The 18,379-nt window shown below is 37.2% G+C and overlaps 1 protein-coding gene across 1 annotated transcript; it reads right to left on the bottom strand.

The window, feature by feature from the left end:
- Positions 1-230: 230 nt before the first annotated feature.
- Positions 231-16,654, bottom strand: LOC109002697 (BTB/POZ domain-containing protein POB1-like). Its single transcript, XM_018980545.2, has 7 exons — positions 16,233-16,654; positions 2,996-3,121; positions 2,639-2,760; positions 2,485-2,548; positions 2,099-2,378; positions 530-1,336; positions 231-432 (listed from the first exon to the last, which is right to left on the bottom strand). The coding sequence occupies exons 1-7, from the start codon at positions 16,486-16,488 to the stop codon at positions 408-410; spliced, it is 1,680 nt and encodes a 559-aa protein (XP_018836090.1). The 5' UTR covers positions 16,489-16,654; the 3' UTR covers positions 231-407.
- Between the last annotated feature and the right edge of the window lie 1,725 nt (positions 16,655-18,379).

The following is an 18,379-nucleotide window of genomic DNA, read 5'->3' as shown; positions in this document are numbered from 1 at the left end:
CTCTTTAATATAAGAAAAAATCTATTCATCATTCCATTTTTCATTGAAGTTAAGCAAAATCTTGTGTGCAGAAATAGGATATTAGGATTTGAACTGCATAGACGAGGCACTTGAATTTTCCATGCTCTCACTCAATACAGAAGTACTAATTTTGATGTAACACTCACGCTGTCACACAGTTCCAGTAAAAAAAAATGAAAAAAAAAAAAATAGAAGAGAAGAAAAGAAAAGGAAAGGAAAACAGAACTCGAAAACGGTATTGATTCTGCAACCTACTCAAACCTATTTACATTTTACCCTCGTTCCTTCTACCGCACAAGCAGACACAGAACGAGAGAATTATTTGGAATCATCACTCAACAATCTGCTACAGAAAGTATCTCGAGAGGAGTGTAATGCCTGGTTTATTACAAGCATTTGGGAGAAAATGTGCTGGGAAAACAAAACAAAGAAAAGGTTAGGCCCACCAATTAGAAGGCAAATCAACCTACAGCTTTAAGAAACAGGAATTGCGGGGAGGAGTCAGTGCCTGATGGTAAGCTCAGCTCTGAGATGGAGGACTCCATTGATAAAGTAGAGACTATCCTCAGCCATGAAGGAAGTCCATGGTGTGGCAAATAAGTTTCGGTAGCCGACTGCCTTGCCCCCGGTGAACGTGTAGTTGCCTTTGTATTTACTGAAAAATTCCTCGGTTGGTTTTGATCTTGCTGCAAATTCATAGTCTACTGCAAATGTCACTGACCCCTTTTCCTGCATCCCTAAAAACAGCCCAAAGCAGTGGAAAGAGCTCTGCTGGTCCATGTTGCAGTGAGCCGACAGGAAGAACCCTTGGCCACCCAGATGAAATGCCTGTGAATACACCCGTCCAGAAGGGAACAAATTTGCACACTCTTCCCGCTTCAGGTCCAGGTAAACCACGCACTGCTGTCTGGGAAGTTCAAATTCTACCACCTTGACAGGGCGGTACTTGTAGGCCCGCTCCACATAGCGACGGGCTGGGGTGGTGGACTCTTCTGCAACCAGAATGCGTTGGCGGTGTGGCACCTCGGCCTTAAAAAAGAGGGCCTCCATTACGAGTTTGGTTGCCACCTCATTATCAAAATCATTACAGGTTAAAACCTTCCTAAGCTTCCGGCAGCTCATGAAAGGGAAGCGAATGAAGCGTGCCAGGCGCGTGCCAAGGATATCTCTCCGCTCCTCCAGTTTTGGGTACTGATTCCTAGCCCATTTCAACACAAAGTCATACACAGTATCCTCTGATGCAACCTGGAGATCATCACTGGACAATACTGCCTCTACTCCAGCAAGGGGCAAGGCCATCACCTCTTCCTGGAACCTGGACAAAAGAGCAAAATCAGAAAATCTCATTCGTAAGCTGCCTCCCAGAAGACAAATCACATTTAATTTGACTAATGATGAAGACACCAAACAACAGAAGCAGCAGCAGCAGCAATTAAAAGAGAATTAAAAGAATTGAGGTGAGAACAGTTGTGCTTAATTAATCATTATGCCATGTTAACCTTGCCAATGGTTGTGTGGGTCAACTTTGCTATAATACCGTATTACATCTTAAATGATTTCACAACGGAAGGATCAATTTCTCTAGCTTAATCAAGCCAAAGATATAGGTAGATATTGCAAGGTCGACTGTTAAAACTAAGGATAAGTTTATGGCCCAACAGCTGACTGCAAAATATGTGATTTTATTCATGTAACCAACATGAAAAACAAGAGAGAATAGCATGACACATGAAATAAGAGGATAATTTATGAAAAGGATGCTTCAAAAGTCTTCAGCTGGCATCATAATTGTTATTCACATGATTCAATTTGAAGGACAGACAAACAAGAAAAATCCCAATGTGACAGCAGTATCCCATTTTGAACTACGACAGCAAAACCCAATCACAGACATCACTAAGAAAATAGTTGAGCACAAAAAATGTTTCAAAATGTCGATAACGACATATGCAAGGGTAACGTGTGACCTACTTTAGCTCTTCATAGTAAAATCCAATGCTATCAATCCCTGATAGAACCGACAAGAGGGAAGACCGGAAAATAAAATCCAATGCATAGTGTACTAAGTAGAACTTACTTGGTGATGTCCTTATAGTAGGCAGCAAGGTACTGCTTTGCAGTGTCAGTCAATGGCTGGACCGCTTCACCGATTAAAACACTGGAAGGAAGCTCAAGATAATGCAATGCAGACTCAGGTGTCATTGGCATATTCCGCAATAGTCGACTGCAATACCTCATGCAAGAGGCGACCTCATATTTGTCTGCAGCCATAAGAACGTCCAGCAAAGCAGGAGCTGTCGTGACGGATAAGGTATTGATGTACATAAAATTCAGTAGCTCCATGAGGGCAACCTCTTCTGTTCCAGGGCGGAAAAGTAAAAGGGTTGTAAGTTGAATTAGTCATGCACAAACAAGAAGGTAATGGTTGTGAGAAAACAGGATGTTTATGATATTTCTTTATACCGGAGGCATTGATGGTAAGGGTTACATGTCGCTGCTCTGACTCTCTCATCCCATTTGAGAATAACTACAATAAATAAAAGGAAATGAAAGACCATCCAGCAAGCATCACAAGTAACCGTATGTAAAACCACTTGAGGTAATATCTAACCTATACCTTATAGAAGAACGGACTTTTGGCTGCCAAAATAGGAGAGCTAATATGTAATGTTTTAACTCTTAAAACTGCAGGACAATCCGTGATCCAACTAGAATCGTTGCTATTTCCAGCTTCATCACCTACAAGAAAAATGAGCATGCTTGAAACACATCCACTGATTAAGTTCTTAGATTAAGAAGAAAATGAACAATTTACGCAAAAACACTCTTCGCCTCACCCCATTAGGTTATGTATGGATGATATTGCAGTTGGTGAAGTTGTAAACAGAAGGGTATCAATTCAAATGAAATATATACTTATTTGAATAAAAAAACACCACCAAAGGGGACCATTCTATTTAAGATTGATACTTACCTGAACGTGATTCTTCACTCATTGCATCTACTTCCTCATCTGGGTTTTCACAGCCTGCACCATCATCCATATCAGGCTGGTTACAGTTCAAAATTTGCTCCTCAGGGCATGCAGTGAGATCCAGAACTGTAAAACAGATGGTAACCACCAAGCAATAATTAGGCAAGACAGCAAACAAGCATACACAGTGACATTAGATGGAATAAATTATAAAGATAAGCATGCATGCTACACCAACAATCGATCTTTTGGATAAATTTTCCACCATCAATAAATCATAATCCCAAGCTATTGAGAAGCATGTTTTTACTAAATACAGAGTATACAAGAGATACACATGAACATTTTTTTGATAGGTAATTGGAAATTATATTGATCTGAACAATAAGCATAGCCCAAGTACACAAGACGTATAAAAGAGAAACACCTTATTGATAAATAGAAAGATTAACAGTAGAAAGATAATGGTATTAGAAACTAGAGAGAGAGAGAGAGATTGTCAACTTTCCAAAAAGGATGTCATACTCGAGCACCTATGATTTTGAAATTAGGGATTTTTCTGGTTTGAATCATTTCGAATTTTGTCTTAAATTTCCTGATTTTAGCTTCTGTTTGACTGTTTTAAAGATTTAATTGGTTGTATTAAGTGCTGATTGTTATGATAGGCAAGTGGTAAAACTTTCCAAAATTGAGTTGATTTTTATCTGGACGGTTATTTATAGGAGTAGGAAACTTCCTCAAATAGGAATTCTTAAAACCCAGAACTCATGCCTTCTTAGGCCTCGTTTGTTTTCGCAGATGAGATGAGATTAGTTGAGATAAAAGTTGAAAGTTAAATAAAAGATTATTATATTATTTTTGTTTTGAGATTTGAAAAAGTTGAATTGTTTATTTTATTTTATCTGGAAATATGAAAAAATTGAATGATTAGATGAGATGAGATGAAGAGTTCTGTGAAAGTGAACGAGTTCTTAAAAACCATCAAAGGAAGCTTCCTAGAAGTCCTTAAAGCCCTATTCAGCTTTAATGCAACCCAAGAAAAGCGGAACTTTTTCTTTTTCTTATAAAGAGGACCCTCAACCTCATTATTTCAACTCAGCCATAATTCCCCCTATGATATTGTCCCTTTTCAGCCCCTACAACTCGAAGGATTTCATAAATCAAAGGATTTCATAAAAATTCGCAGCCTTTTCCTCCCTTAACAAAATCCTATCTGTTGGGCACCCTTTGGTGATTTAGGTGAGTTCTTATCTTCAATTTTTTAGAGAAAGTCCAAGACTACCATCCAGCAACTAAATCAGTGTGATAACACTCAGTTTTCTGCTTCTTTCGCACTCCTACAGCACCTCTTTCAAGTTTTATTAATCTCTAGGGGCTGCAACTCTTTATGCAATCTCTAAGTCGATCCAAGGTTAGTCTTCTCAAGCAATCACCCTAGAACTAGAAATTTCCTATCTGTTACACATCTAATCTATTCATTGTTTTTGTATGTTGAAACACAGAACCCCGAGGCTAGATAATGCAAAAGGCCGAGTTTTGTCTAGGAAACGCAAGCGGACAGATTCTATCATTTGATTCATGGTTCAAGGCTTTTGGAGGCTAGGTAAAGGTTTGTTCAGGCGTGGTTTCTAACATATATAAGTGTGATACTATGATAGATGTACAATACACCCATTATAGAAGCAAGATTTTTGTTATTTAGTGTTAGATTTTATACATGCTGTCCAAGAACGAAATAAGCTGGTTTCCTTGTGTTTACAGTTTAAAATTCACGTCTCAGCATGATCACACCCATGATCATAGACTTCATGAGCTATGCAGTTTAAATGTGGTATAATTTTCATACATTTAGTTAAAGGCAAGAGTGAGCCATTGTAGGTAATTCTGAAACACTGACCTCGAAGTGTTTGCTGTTTGGACTCTTTTTAGGAACTGTGATACAAACTTAAGGCCAAAGTTTTGGCCTCAATAAGTCACCCTTGGAGTGACTCAAACCCCTCGGGTATTAGGACAGAACCTTGGTGTTATAAGAGGTAAAACTCCACAACCACATACCTGTAGAACAGTCATGCACACGCACCACCATTTTGAGACCTCAAAGAAAGCCTAAGGCCATTTGGGCCATACTCCAAAAGGATTAGTCAATAGTACAAATAGAGGCCCTTGGAATCATTATAAAGAGCAAGAACTTTTCCATTCCAAACAATGCAGGATTCCATTCACTACCTATATTCACTCAATATGGTCTCGCAATCTCCCTCCCCCCACAAATTCCTGATGTCCTTGTTGGGCCATTGTATTATAGGTGGCATGGCTCATAGTTCCATATTTCTAGTTGGGATTGGCTCTAATGCCATTTGCAATGACCTTAGGAAAACCCAAGCGATATCTGGGTCATAGTTCAAAAGAATTAGTCAATAGTACAATTAGAACCCATTGGAATCATTATAAAAAGTAGTAATTTCTCCCTCCCAAGCAATGTAGGATCCTATTTTACCACCTATATTCACTCAATATGGAGTATCACATTTACTGTCAGAGCCTAAGTTCAGACCAAACATGAGGCCTTAAAGCGGTAACAAACTCTAGAAAGTACACCCACAAGACACATATTAGAGGGCCCTAAAGTCACCATTATGTTTACTGGAAATTTCAGCACATGCCCCTTTGTCATTTAGCCAAGAAACCAAGTGTGTAGCGATTGACAGCAGCAATTCAACTAAGTGACCCTAAGTAACCTTTTTAGAGACCTATCAATTGGAGAATAGTTGAGGTGAGTGGTGTTAGGTTTAGCACATTGTGATGCATGAAAGCAAGTTAACGCTCACTACCTTTTTTATCAGTATGTGTGATCATCCATGAACAGAGGAGCTATTTTCTATGGACATCAAAGCATCAGATAATGGAAACCAGATCTGTTTCTACTTACAAAAGCATGAATAAAAGACTCAAAAGAAATTATCAGGAGCAACCGTTTTTTTATCGGACTAAGAAAATGAGGTAAGTATACATGATCATGCCTTTAATGAGTACAGTAAAATGTTCTGTAATTGAAAAGTGTTATTTAAGCTTTTTTTAAGTAGGCAAAAGTGTTGTTTAAGCTATATGCTATGATATCGTTAGTGTTTCATGTAAACCATTTTTTATGCACCTATGATATGATATGTTATGCAAGTAAAGTTTGATGATGACATGGTGCATGTGCTGTTTATTATGTCATGACCATGATTATATTTACATTATGAAATTATACCAATGTTCTGATATAAAAGCTAAGAGATTTATGATTATGCTCATGTTATAAATGTTATGAAAAAAGTTGCGATATGAAGGTTATGAGGAAAGAAATGATAATAGAAGGCATGTTATGAAGGCTTATATGTTGGCCATGTAATGATGCTTGATACTGATGCAAAGTTATGAATTGGTGTGCAAGCAACACTAAAGAACATTGAAAATGTGTGGTACACCTAGGATGACAACATCCAATAGTATAGTGGTGCCCCTTGTGGCCACAGGAGGTGAGCTCGGTGGACAACCTTACACACAAGTGGGTTAAAGTGAATGGCCATTAAACAAGTATAGATTTTTTTTAGATCAGTAATAAGGCTAGATTAATATGATAAGCATTGATTTGATATGCATGATACGAATGTTTAAAGTGATTAAGCATTCTTTCGGAGGTAAATTCTGCACTGAAGTATCGTTTGTTTTCAATTGCTTAAAATTGCTACGTTCTGCTTTACTACTTAAAAAAAGAAATACGGTTTGAGGTATTCACATTTATAGTATGGTTGAGGTATTTACATTTATAGATCTCTTATTACCTGGTACTACGTGAAATTGTAGCATTCCTATCCTTACGGGAAAGGGGGATTAACTAGGTAGAGAAGAAATCCTAAAATAAAGAATATTTGTCAAACTGTCGACATTCTCTAAATTACCAAACCGGAAGCAATTGAGAAGTAGCCAAGTTTGTCTTCTCATCAGATACTGCCTTCTAACATAAGAACAGTGATGTTAGTTCTGAAAATGAATTTAGGGTTTGCATGACAACATACTAAAGGATTGAAGAGAAATAGTGTGCCCATCCCCATTCCAAGATCCCACAATGAACCGATATCAAAGCTATGGAACCCTAGCCTGCTAGCCCCCACTTCTCTTCGTCATTGTCATCCTTCATTCACCATCGCCTCCGTTCCCTTCTGTTTGTCACTGCCTATTCCTTCCCCTCCATTTGTCACTGCTCTATTCCTTCCCCTCCATTTGTCACTGCTCTATTCCTTCCCCTCCAATTTGTCACTTCCTTATTTCTTCTCAGATTGCCGTTGGATCTCCGGGTGAGTTTGCACATCCTGAAGCTCTCAAAGCAGCTCTAGCCGAGGCTGACAAGGATAGTGGTGGCAGCCCTGGCTCACGGGTTCAGACTTTTCATCTGCACAGGTCAAAACCCACCATCTATCCTCTGTAATTTTTTTGATCTGCTTGGTTTTCTTTCACCATCTAGAAATCAGAGGCCTGGATGCTGTCAACCCTTGATACAATCGGCTTTTGTGGGTTCACTTACTTTCATCAGTGTATGGGTTTGTCATTTGGATGTTTGAAGCTTTGATAAACTGATCCTTTCATCAGTATATGGCTTTTAGGATATATCAACCAAAAGGTAAAACAAGGCGTGGAAATCATTTCATAAAGCAAAGGAGTTTTAAAATCATTTGTTCATCTTAAATGAGCTTTCTAGCATTCGACTTCACACCATTGAATAAAAGTTGCTTTAAGCTATATGTTGGCATGGTGCATATCTGAACATAAAAGAAATAAGATTTCAAGTAACAGAGCTATTACTTTATTGTTGTAGCATTAATATCAATATATCTTTTTGATAAGTAAGAATCTTTATTGAATCGAATGAGCATTAATATCAATATGCATGATTCTTGTGAGAAAAAATCATTATATGCATGATTCTTGATCTTATTTGCTAGCTTTTCGTGTGCAGAAGAATCTATCTCTCCATTCATTCATTTGTCTTTTTCAAGAGGGAAGTTGTGGCATGAGAATATTAGACAAGTAATTAATTAGAGATTGAACACATCTGCCTCTTTCTCTTGTGATCAACTCCAATGTATTACTCTTATATATATATATATATATATATATACATACTCGCAGAAACCATGTGATCCGATCAACATTTCATTTTTGCTTTCTGGTATCTGAATCAAAATGCATGTGATCTTAGAGTTTTCTATTGACTTCAGCAGAGAGCTAGCTAAGAGAGTAGTATTGAATTCTATTAGCAAATTAAAAGCACATTGCTGCTGTTACTGAGTTTGACATCATTGATTTGAAGACTGTAAAATCTACCACTTTACAAGGAGTTACAAGCCTTTTGCAGATTGAATTTTCTATTTTTGGTTTGAATATAAACTTTCTATGATCTTTGATGTGATCTCTTTGAGTTGTTAACAACTAAAATTATGACCTTTGATGAAAAGAAAAATCTCATAAAGCATCAATTGACAGCCTTCAATATTTTTTGCAATGGATATAATTACAAGATAAGTGTCTAACTCTAAGCCAATGAGTAAATACAAATTATCAAAGTTTGGAGATGTTCCTTGCTAAGTTTGAAATGAGTTCCCAAAGGTGTGCCCACTAGTTTAGCTTTGTCCATATTGAACCTACTGAGCACTCTTCTAACATACATTGCCTGTAAAAGTCTCAATGTGCCGTCGACTCTGTCTCTGATAATTCTCATGCCAGGGATTTGCTTTGCAACTCCCAAATCCTTGATTGCAAACTATTTTGACAATATTTTTTCAAATTGTTGATCTCCTCACTACTGGACCTTGCAATAAGCATTATCATCTACGTACAACAATAGAATAATATTATAATTGTCAAAATGCCTAACATAACAATAATAGTCTGCCTAACATCTAATGTAACCAAAACTATGCATGAAGTTGTCAAACTTTTTGTACCACTGCCTCGGAGCTTACTTCAGGCATACAAGCTCTTCTCTAATTTGCAAATGAGACTCGCATTTCCTTATACTGTGAACTCCTCTGGCTGGTGCACCATGAAAAAATGTTGTTTTCACATCCAACTACTCAAGATGTAAATTCTCTGTAGCCATCATTCATTCTCAATACTAACCTGATTGTTGTAATTTTCACAATTGGACATAAACATTCAGAGTAATCAATGTCTCTCTTCTATTGAAACCCTTTCACAACGAATCTAGCTTTATAACTCTTTTTGCCATTAGGTTGTCTTTAACTGATATACCCACTTTTTGTGCAAAACTTTCCTTGCTGGAAGTTTAGTTAGCCCTGGTTCCCTAACAAAGAGTCCATCTCATCTTTCACTGCTAACAGAGAGTCCATCTCTATGGCTCACACCATCAGTCAACAGAATATAATTCAAGGTGGATGAAAAATATTGTGGAGGTCTAGTAGTCCTAGATGACTTGTGAACAGCAACTGTAGCCATACACAGCTCTACATCTGACTGTGGAACAATAGGAATGGGAGCACTAGGCTCACCCTCTATGTCCCTCAAACTTTTGTTCTGCTTCGTGGAACGATAGGAATGGGAGCTATCCACTACTACACTAGACTTGTCCTTGTTCATGACTTTCTCATTAAAAATCACATTCCTATTGATGATTTTCCAATTATGATCATTCAAAAAGCGAAAGCCAAATGACTCATCTCCATGGTCAATGAAGAAATACTCTCTTGATTTGGCATCAAGCTTGCTGCAAGCACCAAAATCAATATGAATATAAGAAACACAACCAAAAACTTTCAAGCGAGAAAGTTTCACCTCCTTCCCACTCCAAACCTCCTCAGATAAACCAATCAGATAAACTGGTTAACCAACATGAATCAATCTGCACTCTAAAGGAGTTGATAGACCATGGTTAATCAGATAAACTGCAGTATTAACTACAACTGCCCAGAATGTTGGTTGCAACCCAACATGTAACCTCATGCTCCTAGCTTTCTCATTGATGGTCCTTGTTCACACATATTAAGATCAACCAATTTCAGTTCTGCTAGCTTTTCCTTTGATAGGTGTGCCTTCATCCCATATGATTAAGCCTATGGTACCATAGCTCTGCATTATTCTCAGCTTCAGTGAGAGCAATCATATCGTTTGATCCCAATGTCATATACAAAGACTGATTTTCTGACCACGAGCAAAAACCATCGCTCTTTTTGTAACCTTCCATATACCACCCAAAAAAACTATCGAATTAGCATCATCATCAAGTTGTCCAATAGAAATCAGGTTTTTCTACAGCTCGAGAACATGTTTGACTTTCTGCAAAGTCCACATATTTCTGTTTGGAAGTATAATGCACACATATCCCAATCCCACAACATCTAGCTTCTCTATCAGCCAATTACACCTTACAAAAGTCAAAAGTCAACAGCAACATAATTCTACATAATTTATCGATGTGAAGCGGTGTGAAATGAGGCTCCCGACTCAAACACCAAATCACCAGACTATGAACCACAAAAAGTAGAGCATCCTGAACTTCCTCAGTCACCACATTTGCAGCGTCATTCTCAGTCTTCTTCAGACTTTTATAATTTCTTTTGAAGTGACCCGTCTTGCCACAACTCCAGCAAGTACTTCGTTGCCCAAACCTTAACTTGCTCCTATCCTTATTTCTTCTCTCTTTTCACCTACCCTTATTTGAGTTTTTGCCATGTCTTCTGCCCCAAGTGTCAATATTAGAGGTAGAACTTGAACCCAAAGTCTCACTAGAATCTCTCATGCGCATCTCCTCGGCAAGAATCAAATATCGGATATCATCATATTTCAACTTCGATTTTCAAGCAAAATTACTCTGTCATTCTCATGGCCTCTCAACAATTCGGCAATGAGGCCAACGAAATGAATGTCTAAATCTCATCATCAAACTTAATCTCAACAGATGACAATTGATTTGTGATAGTGTTAAACTCATTCAGATGTTGTACAACAAACGTACCTTCTACCATTTTCCTTGATAATGTTATGTGCAACTGACCTTGATAGAGTCAATCGAATGACACTCGGAACTTGTCGATTTAATAGGTTCCAATCTGCATCTTCCATGCTATCCAGCTTCTTCCCAACAGAGGAAAATGAAGTCTCTTCCCATAGAGAAAAACCACGATCTACATCCTCCAATACCCAAAATTTGTGTCGTCAAACTTCTCAATTCTAGACACCTTCACTTCTTCTCCGGCTATCATTCTTGCTCAAACCAGAACCCGGCTTTTGATACCAATTGTTTGGAATCAATCACACAAAGTTTACGTGGTTTGACAATATGCCTATGCTCACGAAGCTACACAAGATTTTATTTCAGATGATAAGCAAATATAGTGCGACGGTCATACAAGAGAATTACACAATATATAGTAAACCCTAATAAGCTGGTCGGGTCGGATCAAGAGCCAAAACCGCCCAAGCCTCATTTAAAACCCACCAAAAATCCGCAACGGATTATTGTCAGGTTGGGCATCAAACCAAACCACCAACACAACCAAGTTCCACACAAAAAAGCCCAACGCCATGAATGCAACAAGGAACCACATGGGAGTACCATTTACCAAGATTGAGAAATACATTGAGGAATTACAATGAGCTATCCAATTGCATCATTTCTCCCCAAAGTCGCACCTCAACATATTGAGCAAGAAACCCAATTCGCATGCTCTTTGTCCCTTCCTATATTTAATTTACAATACACTCTTGGCTCTCCATATACTTGGGCTCTTGCTTATTTTTATGATCAATGAAATTTGGTTTACTGATAAAAAAATTGGGCTCATGGCTCTCCAGGTCACACCATTCTATCAAGACATTCAGTAGCAATCCAAGCAAAATCAAGAATCAACGTTCTTCAACAAATACATTTTGGGATTTGAACATAACTGTCACCAACACTAATTTTAACCTATTAGCAAGAAATTTGACAATAATTTATTAACTCCAGTTATGAGGCTAATAGGTCAAAATCTTTGATGGTCTCTTTGAAATGGGACAAAAACAATTGCATTAAGGGCTTGTTTGGAAAGTGAGATGATCTCATCTCATCTAAAAATTTATCATAATTTCCTTCCCAATCATCACTCAAATACAAACACTTTTTAATTTCAAATCTACCCAAGGGTGAGTAGCCCAAGTGGTAACGGCGAACTTGTGTGCATGTGGCTCATGGATTCGATTCCCCCTACGATCAAACTGCAATTTAAGTGGGAGGCCATGGCAGTGGGTTGTTGTTCGAGTCTTTTTGAGGGTTTAAGTTTCATGGGTGAGTTAAGGGCTATGTAGTGGGGTGGTTCCCCCGTAGTAAAAAAAATCATATCTTCAACTTTTTCATCTAATCATTACTACTTTCTCAAACTTCCATACAAAATACAAAAAACAATACAATTTTTTCAAATTTCAAAACAAATAATATTCTAACAATTTTTTTTATTGGCCCAATTGTCCGGGAATAACATCCCGACCAATCCCGAGGGTTCATAGGCCCTCAGTAAGAAGTTTTCCGCATGTGTACCTCAAGCAATTCAAGGAAAAAATCCCCCAGTCCGATGGCGCCTAGAGATTGTTTGCATCCAAGTGGATTTGAACCTTATACCTTAAGGGAGCATACCCCTAAACTCAAGGCCTTTACCACTTGAGCCAACCCGTAGGGGTTTTATATTCTAACATTATTTTAACGTTATAATATTTTTATTCAACTTTTTCTCTCTTATTTCTCAAAACCCAATAAAATATCTTCACTCAAACCATTTCACTACTTTTCACAAAACATTTCACTACTATTCACAAAATTCTCATATCATTTCATCTCATTATCCAAGCATCCCCTAAGACTACTTTCAAAGTTTTCTTTGGCATAAAAGTCGTGGAAAACATTCACACATCCCAACCAACTTGAGAAAACGACATTAACCATTTGTGTTCACAACCTTGTCGTCATATAGGGCTTCACCACCTGCAAAACATCAGTTTCCTCAAACCATATTTCTAACCAAATAGCCTCTACCTTCTAAATAATAATATAGTCCATCCAACCTAGGCCTACAACTAAACTGTTCAGTACAGAAGTTCAGGTGTGGCTACACAATATGATAACCCAGTGACCAAATTTGGATATGAAATAGAGAGCTAGGGCTCTAACCATAGAGGGGTCACACAATCAACTATTCAACCTCAATCAGCACACTTCCTTTCAGATGTTCGATACTTCAAGCATAACAATATCAAAATGCATGTCACCAAATGGCATAGAAAGCAATAACAATGTCAAGTTGAAGGACAAGTGTTTCACATGACAAGGATAAAACACTATTAAGGCCATATCTCTTCTAACTCTAGTCCCTGGATTATAGATAAATCAATTCTCAAGTACCTTTCAGTGCAATCATATGACCCAAAGAAGTCTAACTTTCTTGTTTTTTTGTTTTTTGTTTTTTTTTGTTTTTTTTATAAGTAAGAAACTTTATTGATTGAATTAAACTAGGCACAGCCCATGTACACATGAAGTATACAAAAGAGACCTAATTACATTCTAGGAAGTTGAAAAGACAGCAAGAACTCATGGGCATTCCCTCCCTTTAATACAATAGCAGCAAACCATAGGACTTAAGAAAATACAAAAAATTTCCATAATGCCCCCACAATTCTCTCCTTGTTATTGAAGCACCTCTCATTGCACTCCATCCAAATACACCACGATAGACACAAAGGAACCATCCTCCACGTCGCTACTAGTTGGGGGCAAGGATGCTTCCTATTCCAACATGCTAAGAGATCCACCACACTCTTGGGCATGACCCAAGACAACCTAGCTCGGCTGAAAATATCCACCCATAATTCCCTTGCCACCTCACAATGCAAAAAAAGATGCTCAATCGATTCAACATTGCTTTTACACATGTAGAACCACTCCATCACAATCACACCACGTTTCCTTAAATTATCAGCCGTCAAAATCTTTCCTAAAGCTGCGGTCCAAGTAAAAAAGGCAACTAGGGGGGTACGGGGACTCTCCAAATACCCTTCCAAGGAAATCCACTGGGCTGGTGTGCTACCAGCGCCTTATAGATAGATTTAACTGAGGATTTCCTGCTTCCAAAGTGTTTCCACAACATTTTATCTCACCCATTTCCGCCTATCTTCTTGGAATAAAGAAAGCAGTAAAAACCAGCTATTTCATCGACCTCCCAATCCTGTGTGTTTCTGGAAAAGATCATATTCCAATCTACTCATTACATCCAAAACAGAGGCTTGCTGATTTGTTGCCAATCTAAACACTCCAGGAAAAATAGAAAATAAGGCTCTCTCACCACACCATACATCGAACCAAAAGCTGATTCTTGTACCCTCTCCCACCTCAAAAACAATGTGTTTTACAAACACCTTCCACCATTTTCTAATAAATTTCCAGAAGCTAACCCCATATGTACCCCTACCCTCTTGGAACACCAACCCCCTCAATCACAACCATACTTCCGATCAATACCCAATCTCCATAGCAATTCCCCTTCCGATTGGAATCTCCACAGCCACTTTCCAATGAGAGCTTTATTAAAAAGGAATAAATTACGCACCCCCAAGCCTCCCATCTCCTTCAGGCAGCACACTTTTTGTCAGCTCACTAAATGGAATTTCTACTCTTCTCCCATGCCACCCCACAAGAAGGCCCTAAACATTTTTTCGATCAGATTGGCCACACCCACCGGTAAAGGGAATAATGAGAGAAAGTATGTAGGAAGATTTGAGAGAGTACTTTTGATGAGAGTTAGTCTCCCCCCTTTTGAAAGGTAGAGCTGCTTCCAACCCGCCAATCTTTTTTCTACTTTCTCTACCACACCATCTCAAATATTTTTTGCTTTGAAAGAGGCTCCCAAAGGTAATCCGAGGTATTTCATAGGAAGAGAGGCCACTTTGAACCCCTAACAACCCTGCTAGATGATTGATATTATCCACCGCCCCTACCAGGACCAATTCCGACTTTTCCAAGCTCACCTTGAGCCCCAAAACAGCTTCAAAGCACAAAAGAACAGCCCTTAAAGCTTGAAGCTGTCCACTGTCAGCATCACAAAAAATTAAGGTGTCATCTGCATACAAGAAGTGGGAAATGGAAAAAGCACTTGTGTTAGGATTACCCACTGAAAAAACCACAATAAAACCTCCCCTTACCGCCGCCTCCAACATGCAACTCAATGCCTCGATCACTAAAACAAAGAGATAAGGAGATAACGGATCTCCTTGTCTCACGCCCCTCGAATTCTGAAAAAATCCACAAGGTTGGCCATTAACTAAAACAGAAAACCGAGCAGTAGATACACAATGTTGCACCCAACTACACCACCTATCACCGAAGCCACACCTCCTCAGCAGATTGAGACAAGGAGATCCGTTATCTTGTCTCAATCCGTTATTGAAAGAGAAAAGGAGATAACGGATCTTGAATATCCACTGGAGATTGAAGCATCTAACTTTCTTGTTTTCTCAAAAATCCTACAAAGCAAGACCTAAGGAAACACCTCATTACCACAATTCGCAGAGCAAAGTAGCAGAAAGGTTGAAATTCAACAGCCCAGACTAGTTGGAATTAAGGATTGGTTTAGTGCCTTTTAATTGTTTAATAAAAAAAATAAGTAATGCTCCATGATCGAATCAAAAGGGAAAAGACAAGCATTACTGATTGTTCTAGATTGTTTTATGATTTCCTATAACCTCTGGCACTATAACACTATGTTAGTCGGCCAGTTGACTTGAGTTTTTATTCAGTTCTACCATAAAAGGGGATCCATTCCAAGAACCAAAACAACATTCCCAACGGATTGATATCTCAATGTATCTTCGTGTGAGCAACTTTCTACAAAACCAAACAGAGACCCAGTAAATCAAATGATAAAAATAAAAAATAAATAAATAAATAAAAAACAACTTCCTTACAAACCAAATTGAAAACATAGAAAATTAAACGGAGATCTTTAAGCTTTCTAATATCTATGACTTCATTTTCAAATATCTTGTTCACGCATCCAGATACAAAAGAATACAAGATAATTATTTTAAGCAAACAGAAGCTCATAGAATCAACTAGCCATTTAACCTGTTCCAAGTTGCAATTCTTCCGATAAATATAAACAGAGCATTTCCTCTAATAAGCTCAAACTTCCATAGAAACCAAAAAGATACTTACCTGTTTCTTTCTTGATATCCTCTCGCCTCCGCTTCCGGTGCCTGGCCCAATCGGCAATACTGGTGCACCCCTCCGAATCGGGCCCATTTTCGGCCGGGTCAGCCACGATCTCGATCCTGAGCACCCGGTCGGAAAAGTTGCTATCGTTGAAAGCGAACCCAAAATCGGCTTCCCCAGCCGATGGACCCCGCGAGAAATCCGAGTCCATCACCGACCTCGGGTCGAAAAGATCCGTATTCATATCCAAATTCCTCATTCCCCAAGAACCCACAAGCCCCAACCGATCCAGAAGACGTCGAAGCGTGCCGAACTCAATCGCCGGAGTATCGAGAGGCTCGCGTGGTGTTGGGAGAGGTCTGTCTGTAGTGTTCGATGAGATTATGTTTTAGAGGCAGCTAATAGATCTTTCGGAGCAAGATTCAGCTTTCAAGGACGGCTTTATACCATTTATTATTATTATTATTATTATTATGTTATCTGTGAATGCTTTTTTCCTTTTCAATTTTGATTTTGTTACGTAGTTTTTCTTTTTCCTGTTGTTTTGGTGTCTCTGACTTGGATTCATCGTGTATTTGATCATGGTCAAGTGAGGTAGCCTTTGATTGTTTTTCTTGTTTTTTACTTAACTATAAATTACTTTATTAAGGGGTTTTTCTTCTTAGTATTGCCTCTTTTTTTTCTCTGTTTTGAGCTCTCTAGAAAGAGCCAGGTGAGTTCAATGATGTCAAGAACTATAATTTGTCAACATTGATGTTTTAGACCAGAAAATGAATGGGACAATGACCTGTTTAAATAACTAATGATAAATGTCATATTAGGTGGCTGTTTTTGTTATACCAAAACATGAGTGCAATTAGGCCTACTCCTATATTAGTTTCGAGCATAAACAACTGCCTGTATTATGATCCTACACATTATATATATATATATATATTGATATATAAATATGATATTTATCAAAAGAATAAGAAAAAGGTTTCATGTTCTTGATACTCTCTTAGAGCACTGACACTGGTTTAGCCAAATGCCAGTGAAAGTCATATTTTAACTAAATTTATGTTATATTGAATTAACTAAACATAATTCATTTAGAAGATAAGCTACAGTAACTTCATCTCTAGAGTCATATATGAAGGAAACTGTAGCATTTTCATTCTAATATTTTATTACTCAATGTGTTTCCATTTTCCTTCCCTTTAGTGTAATTTCATCCCTACATTAACTTCATCCGTAGAATCATGATGTATTTTTCTATTATTAATTATATTTTTATAAAATAATATTAATCATCTTTCTTTTAATATTTTTTAAAATATAAAACGTCTATCTATAATCATGCAAAAATTATAATAATATGAGAAATTATGAATAAAATTTTTATTAATTATTTATATAGTACAAAATAATGCAATAATCTTATCTTATAATAAATTATAATATAAGTAATGTTCATCTATATAATTTAATTAAAGAAATATTAATAATAATAAATAATAATATTTTATTATTATAGAGAGAGTGATAATTAATCCAACGTAAACTTTAAGTTTTGAGTGATTGACTAAAAATAAAAAAGTTCCATATTAGTCAAATTTTGAAAATTGGCATCACTAATCAATCCAATGCAGAGAGTAGGGGTGTAACCGGTCCGGTCCGGTCCGGTTTTGAACAAAATTTAGGACCGAACCAATATGTACCGGTTTTGTATTTTTCAAAACCGATTACGCACCGGTTACCCTCCTAAACCGGTACTTCCGGTTTTATCGGTTTTCGGTCCTGTCTGGTCCGGTTTTTCGATTTTTTTAAAATGTAAGTTTCACAATTTGTCATTATAAATTTGTTTATAAAAAATATTGTTTTATACTTTTATTATAAGTTATATATTAGTATTAGTTATAAACTATATATTTAATATTAGTATTAGTTATAAACTTTTAGTGATTTAGTATTAACATTTTATGTAATAATTTATAAATTATAATAAGAAATTATTTCATATATAATTATATATAAAACTTTCACATAAAAAATTATAATTATATATAATATATAAAACTTATATATATTAATATATATATATATAATATTTTGTATAAAACTTATATATACAATAATATAAATATTATTTTTATATTTTTTTTATCAAC

This window comes from Juglans regia, chromosome 12, assembly GCF_001411555.2.
Source record: "Juglans regia cultivar Chandler chromosome 12, Walnut 2.0, whole genome shotgun sequence".
NCBI classification, from domain to species: domain Eukaryota; kingdom Viridiplantae; phylum Streptophyta; class Magnoliopsida; order Fagales; family Juglandaceae; genus Juglans; species Juglans regia.
This window is presented reverse-complemented; position numbering and strand designations above follow the sequence as displayed.

Excerpts from the sequence above, each read along its gene's own strand:
- LOC109002697 (XM_018980545.2), bottom strand. The coding sequence starts at position 16,488 with ATGAGGAATTTGGATATGAATACGGATCTTTTCGACCCGAGGTCGGTG. Across the intron at positions 2,549-2,638 it reads AAAGTCCGTTCTTCTATAAG|TTATTCTCAAATGGGATGAG; the intron begins GTATAGGTTAGA and ends TATTTATTGTAG. Across the intron at positions 2,379-2,484 it reads CCTTACCATCAATGCCTCCG|AAGAGGTTGCCCTCATGGAG; the intron begins GTATAAAGAAAT and ends GCCCTGGAACAG.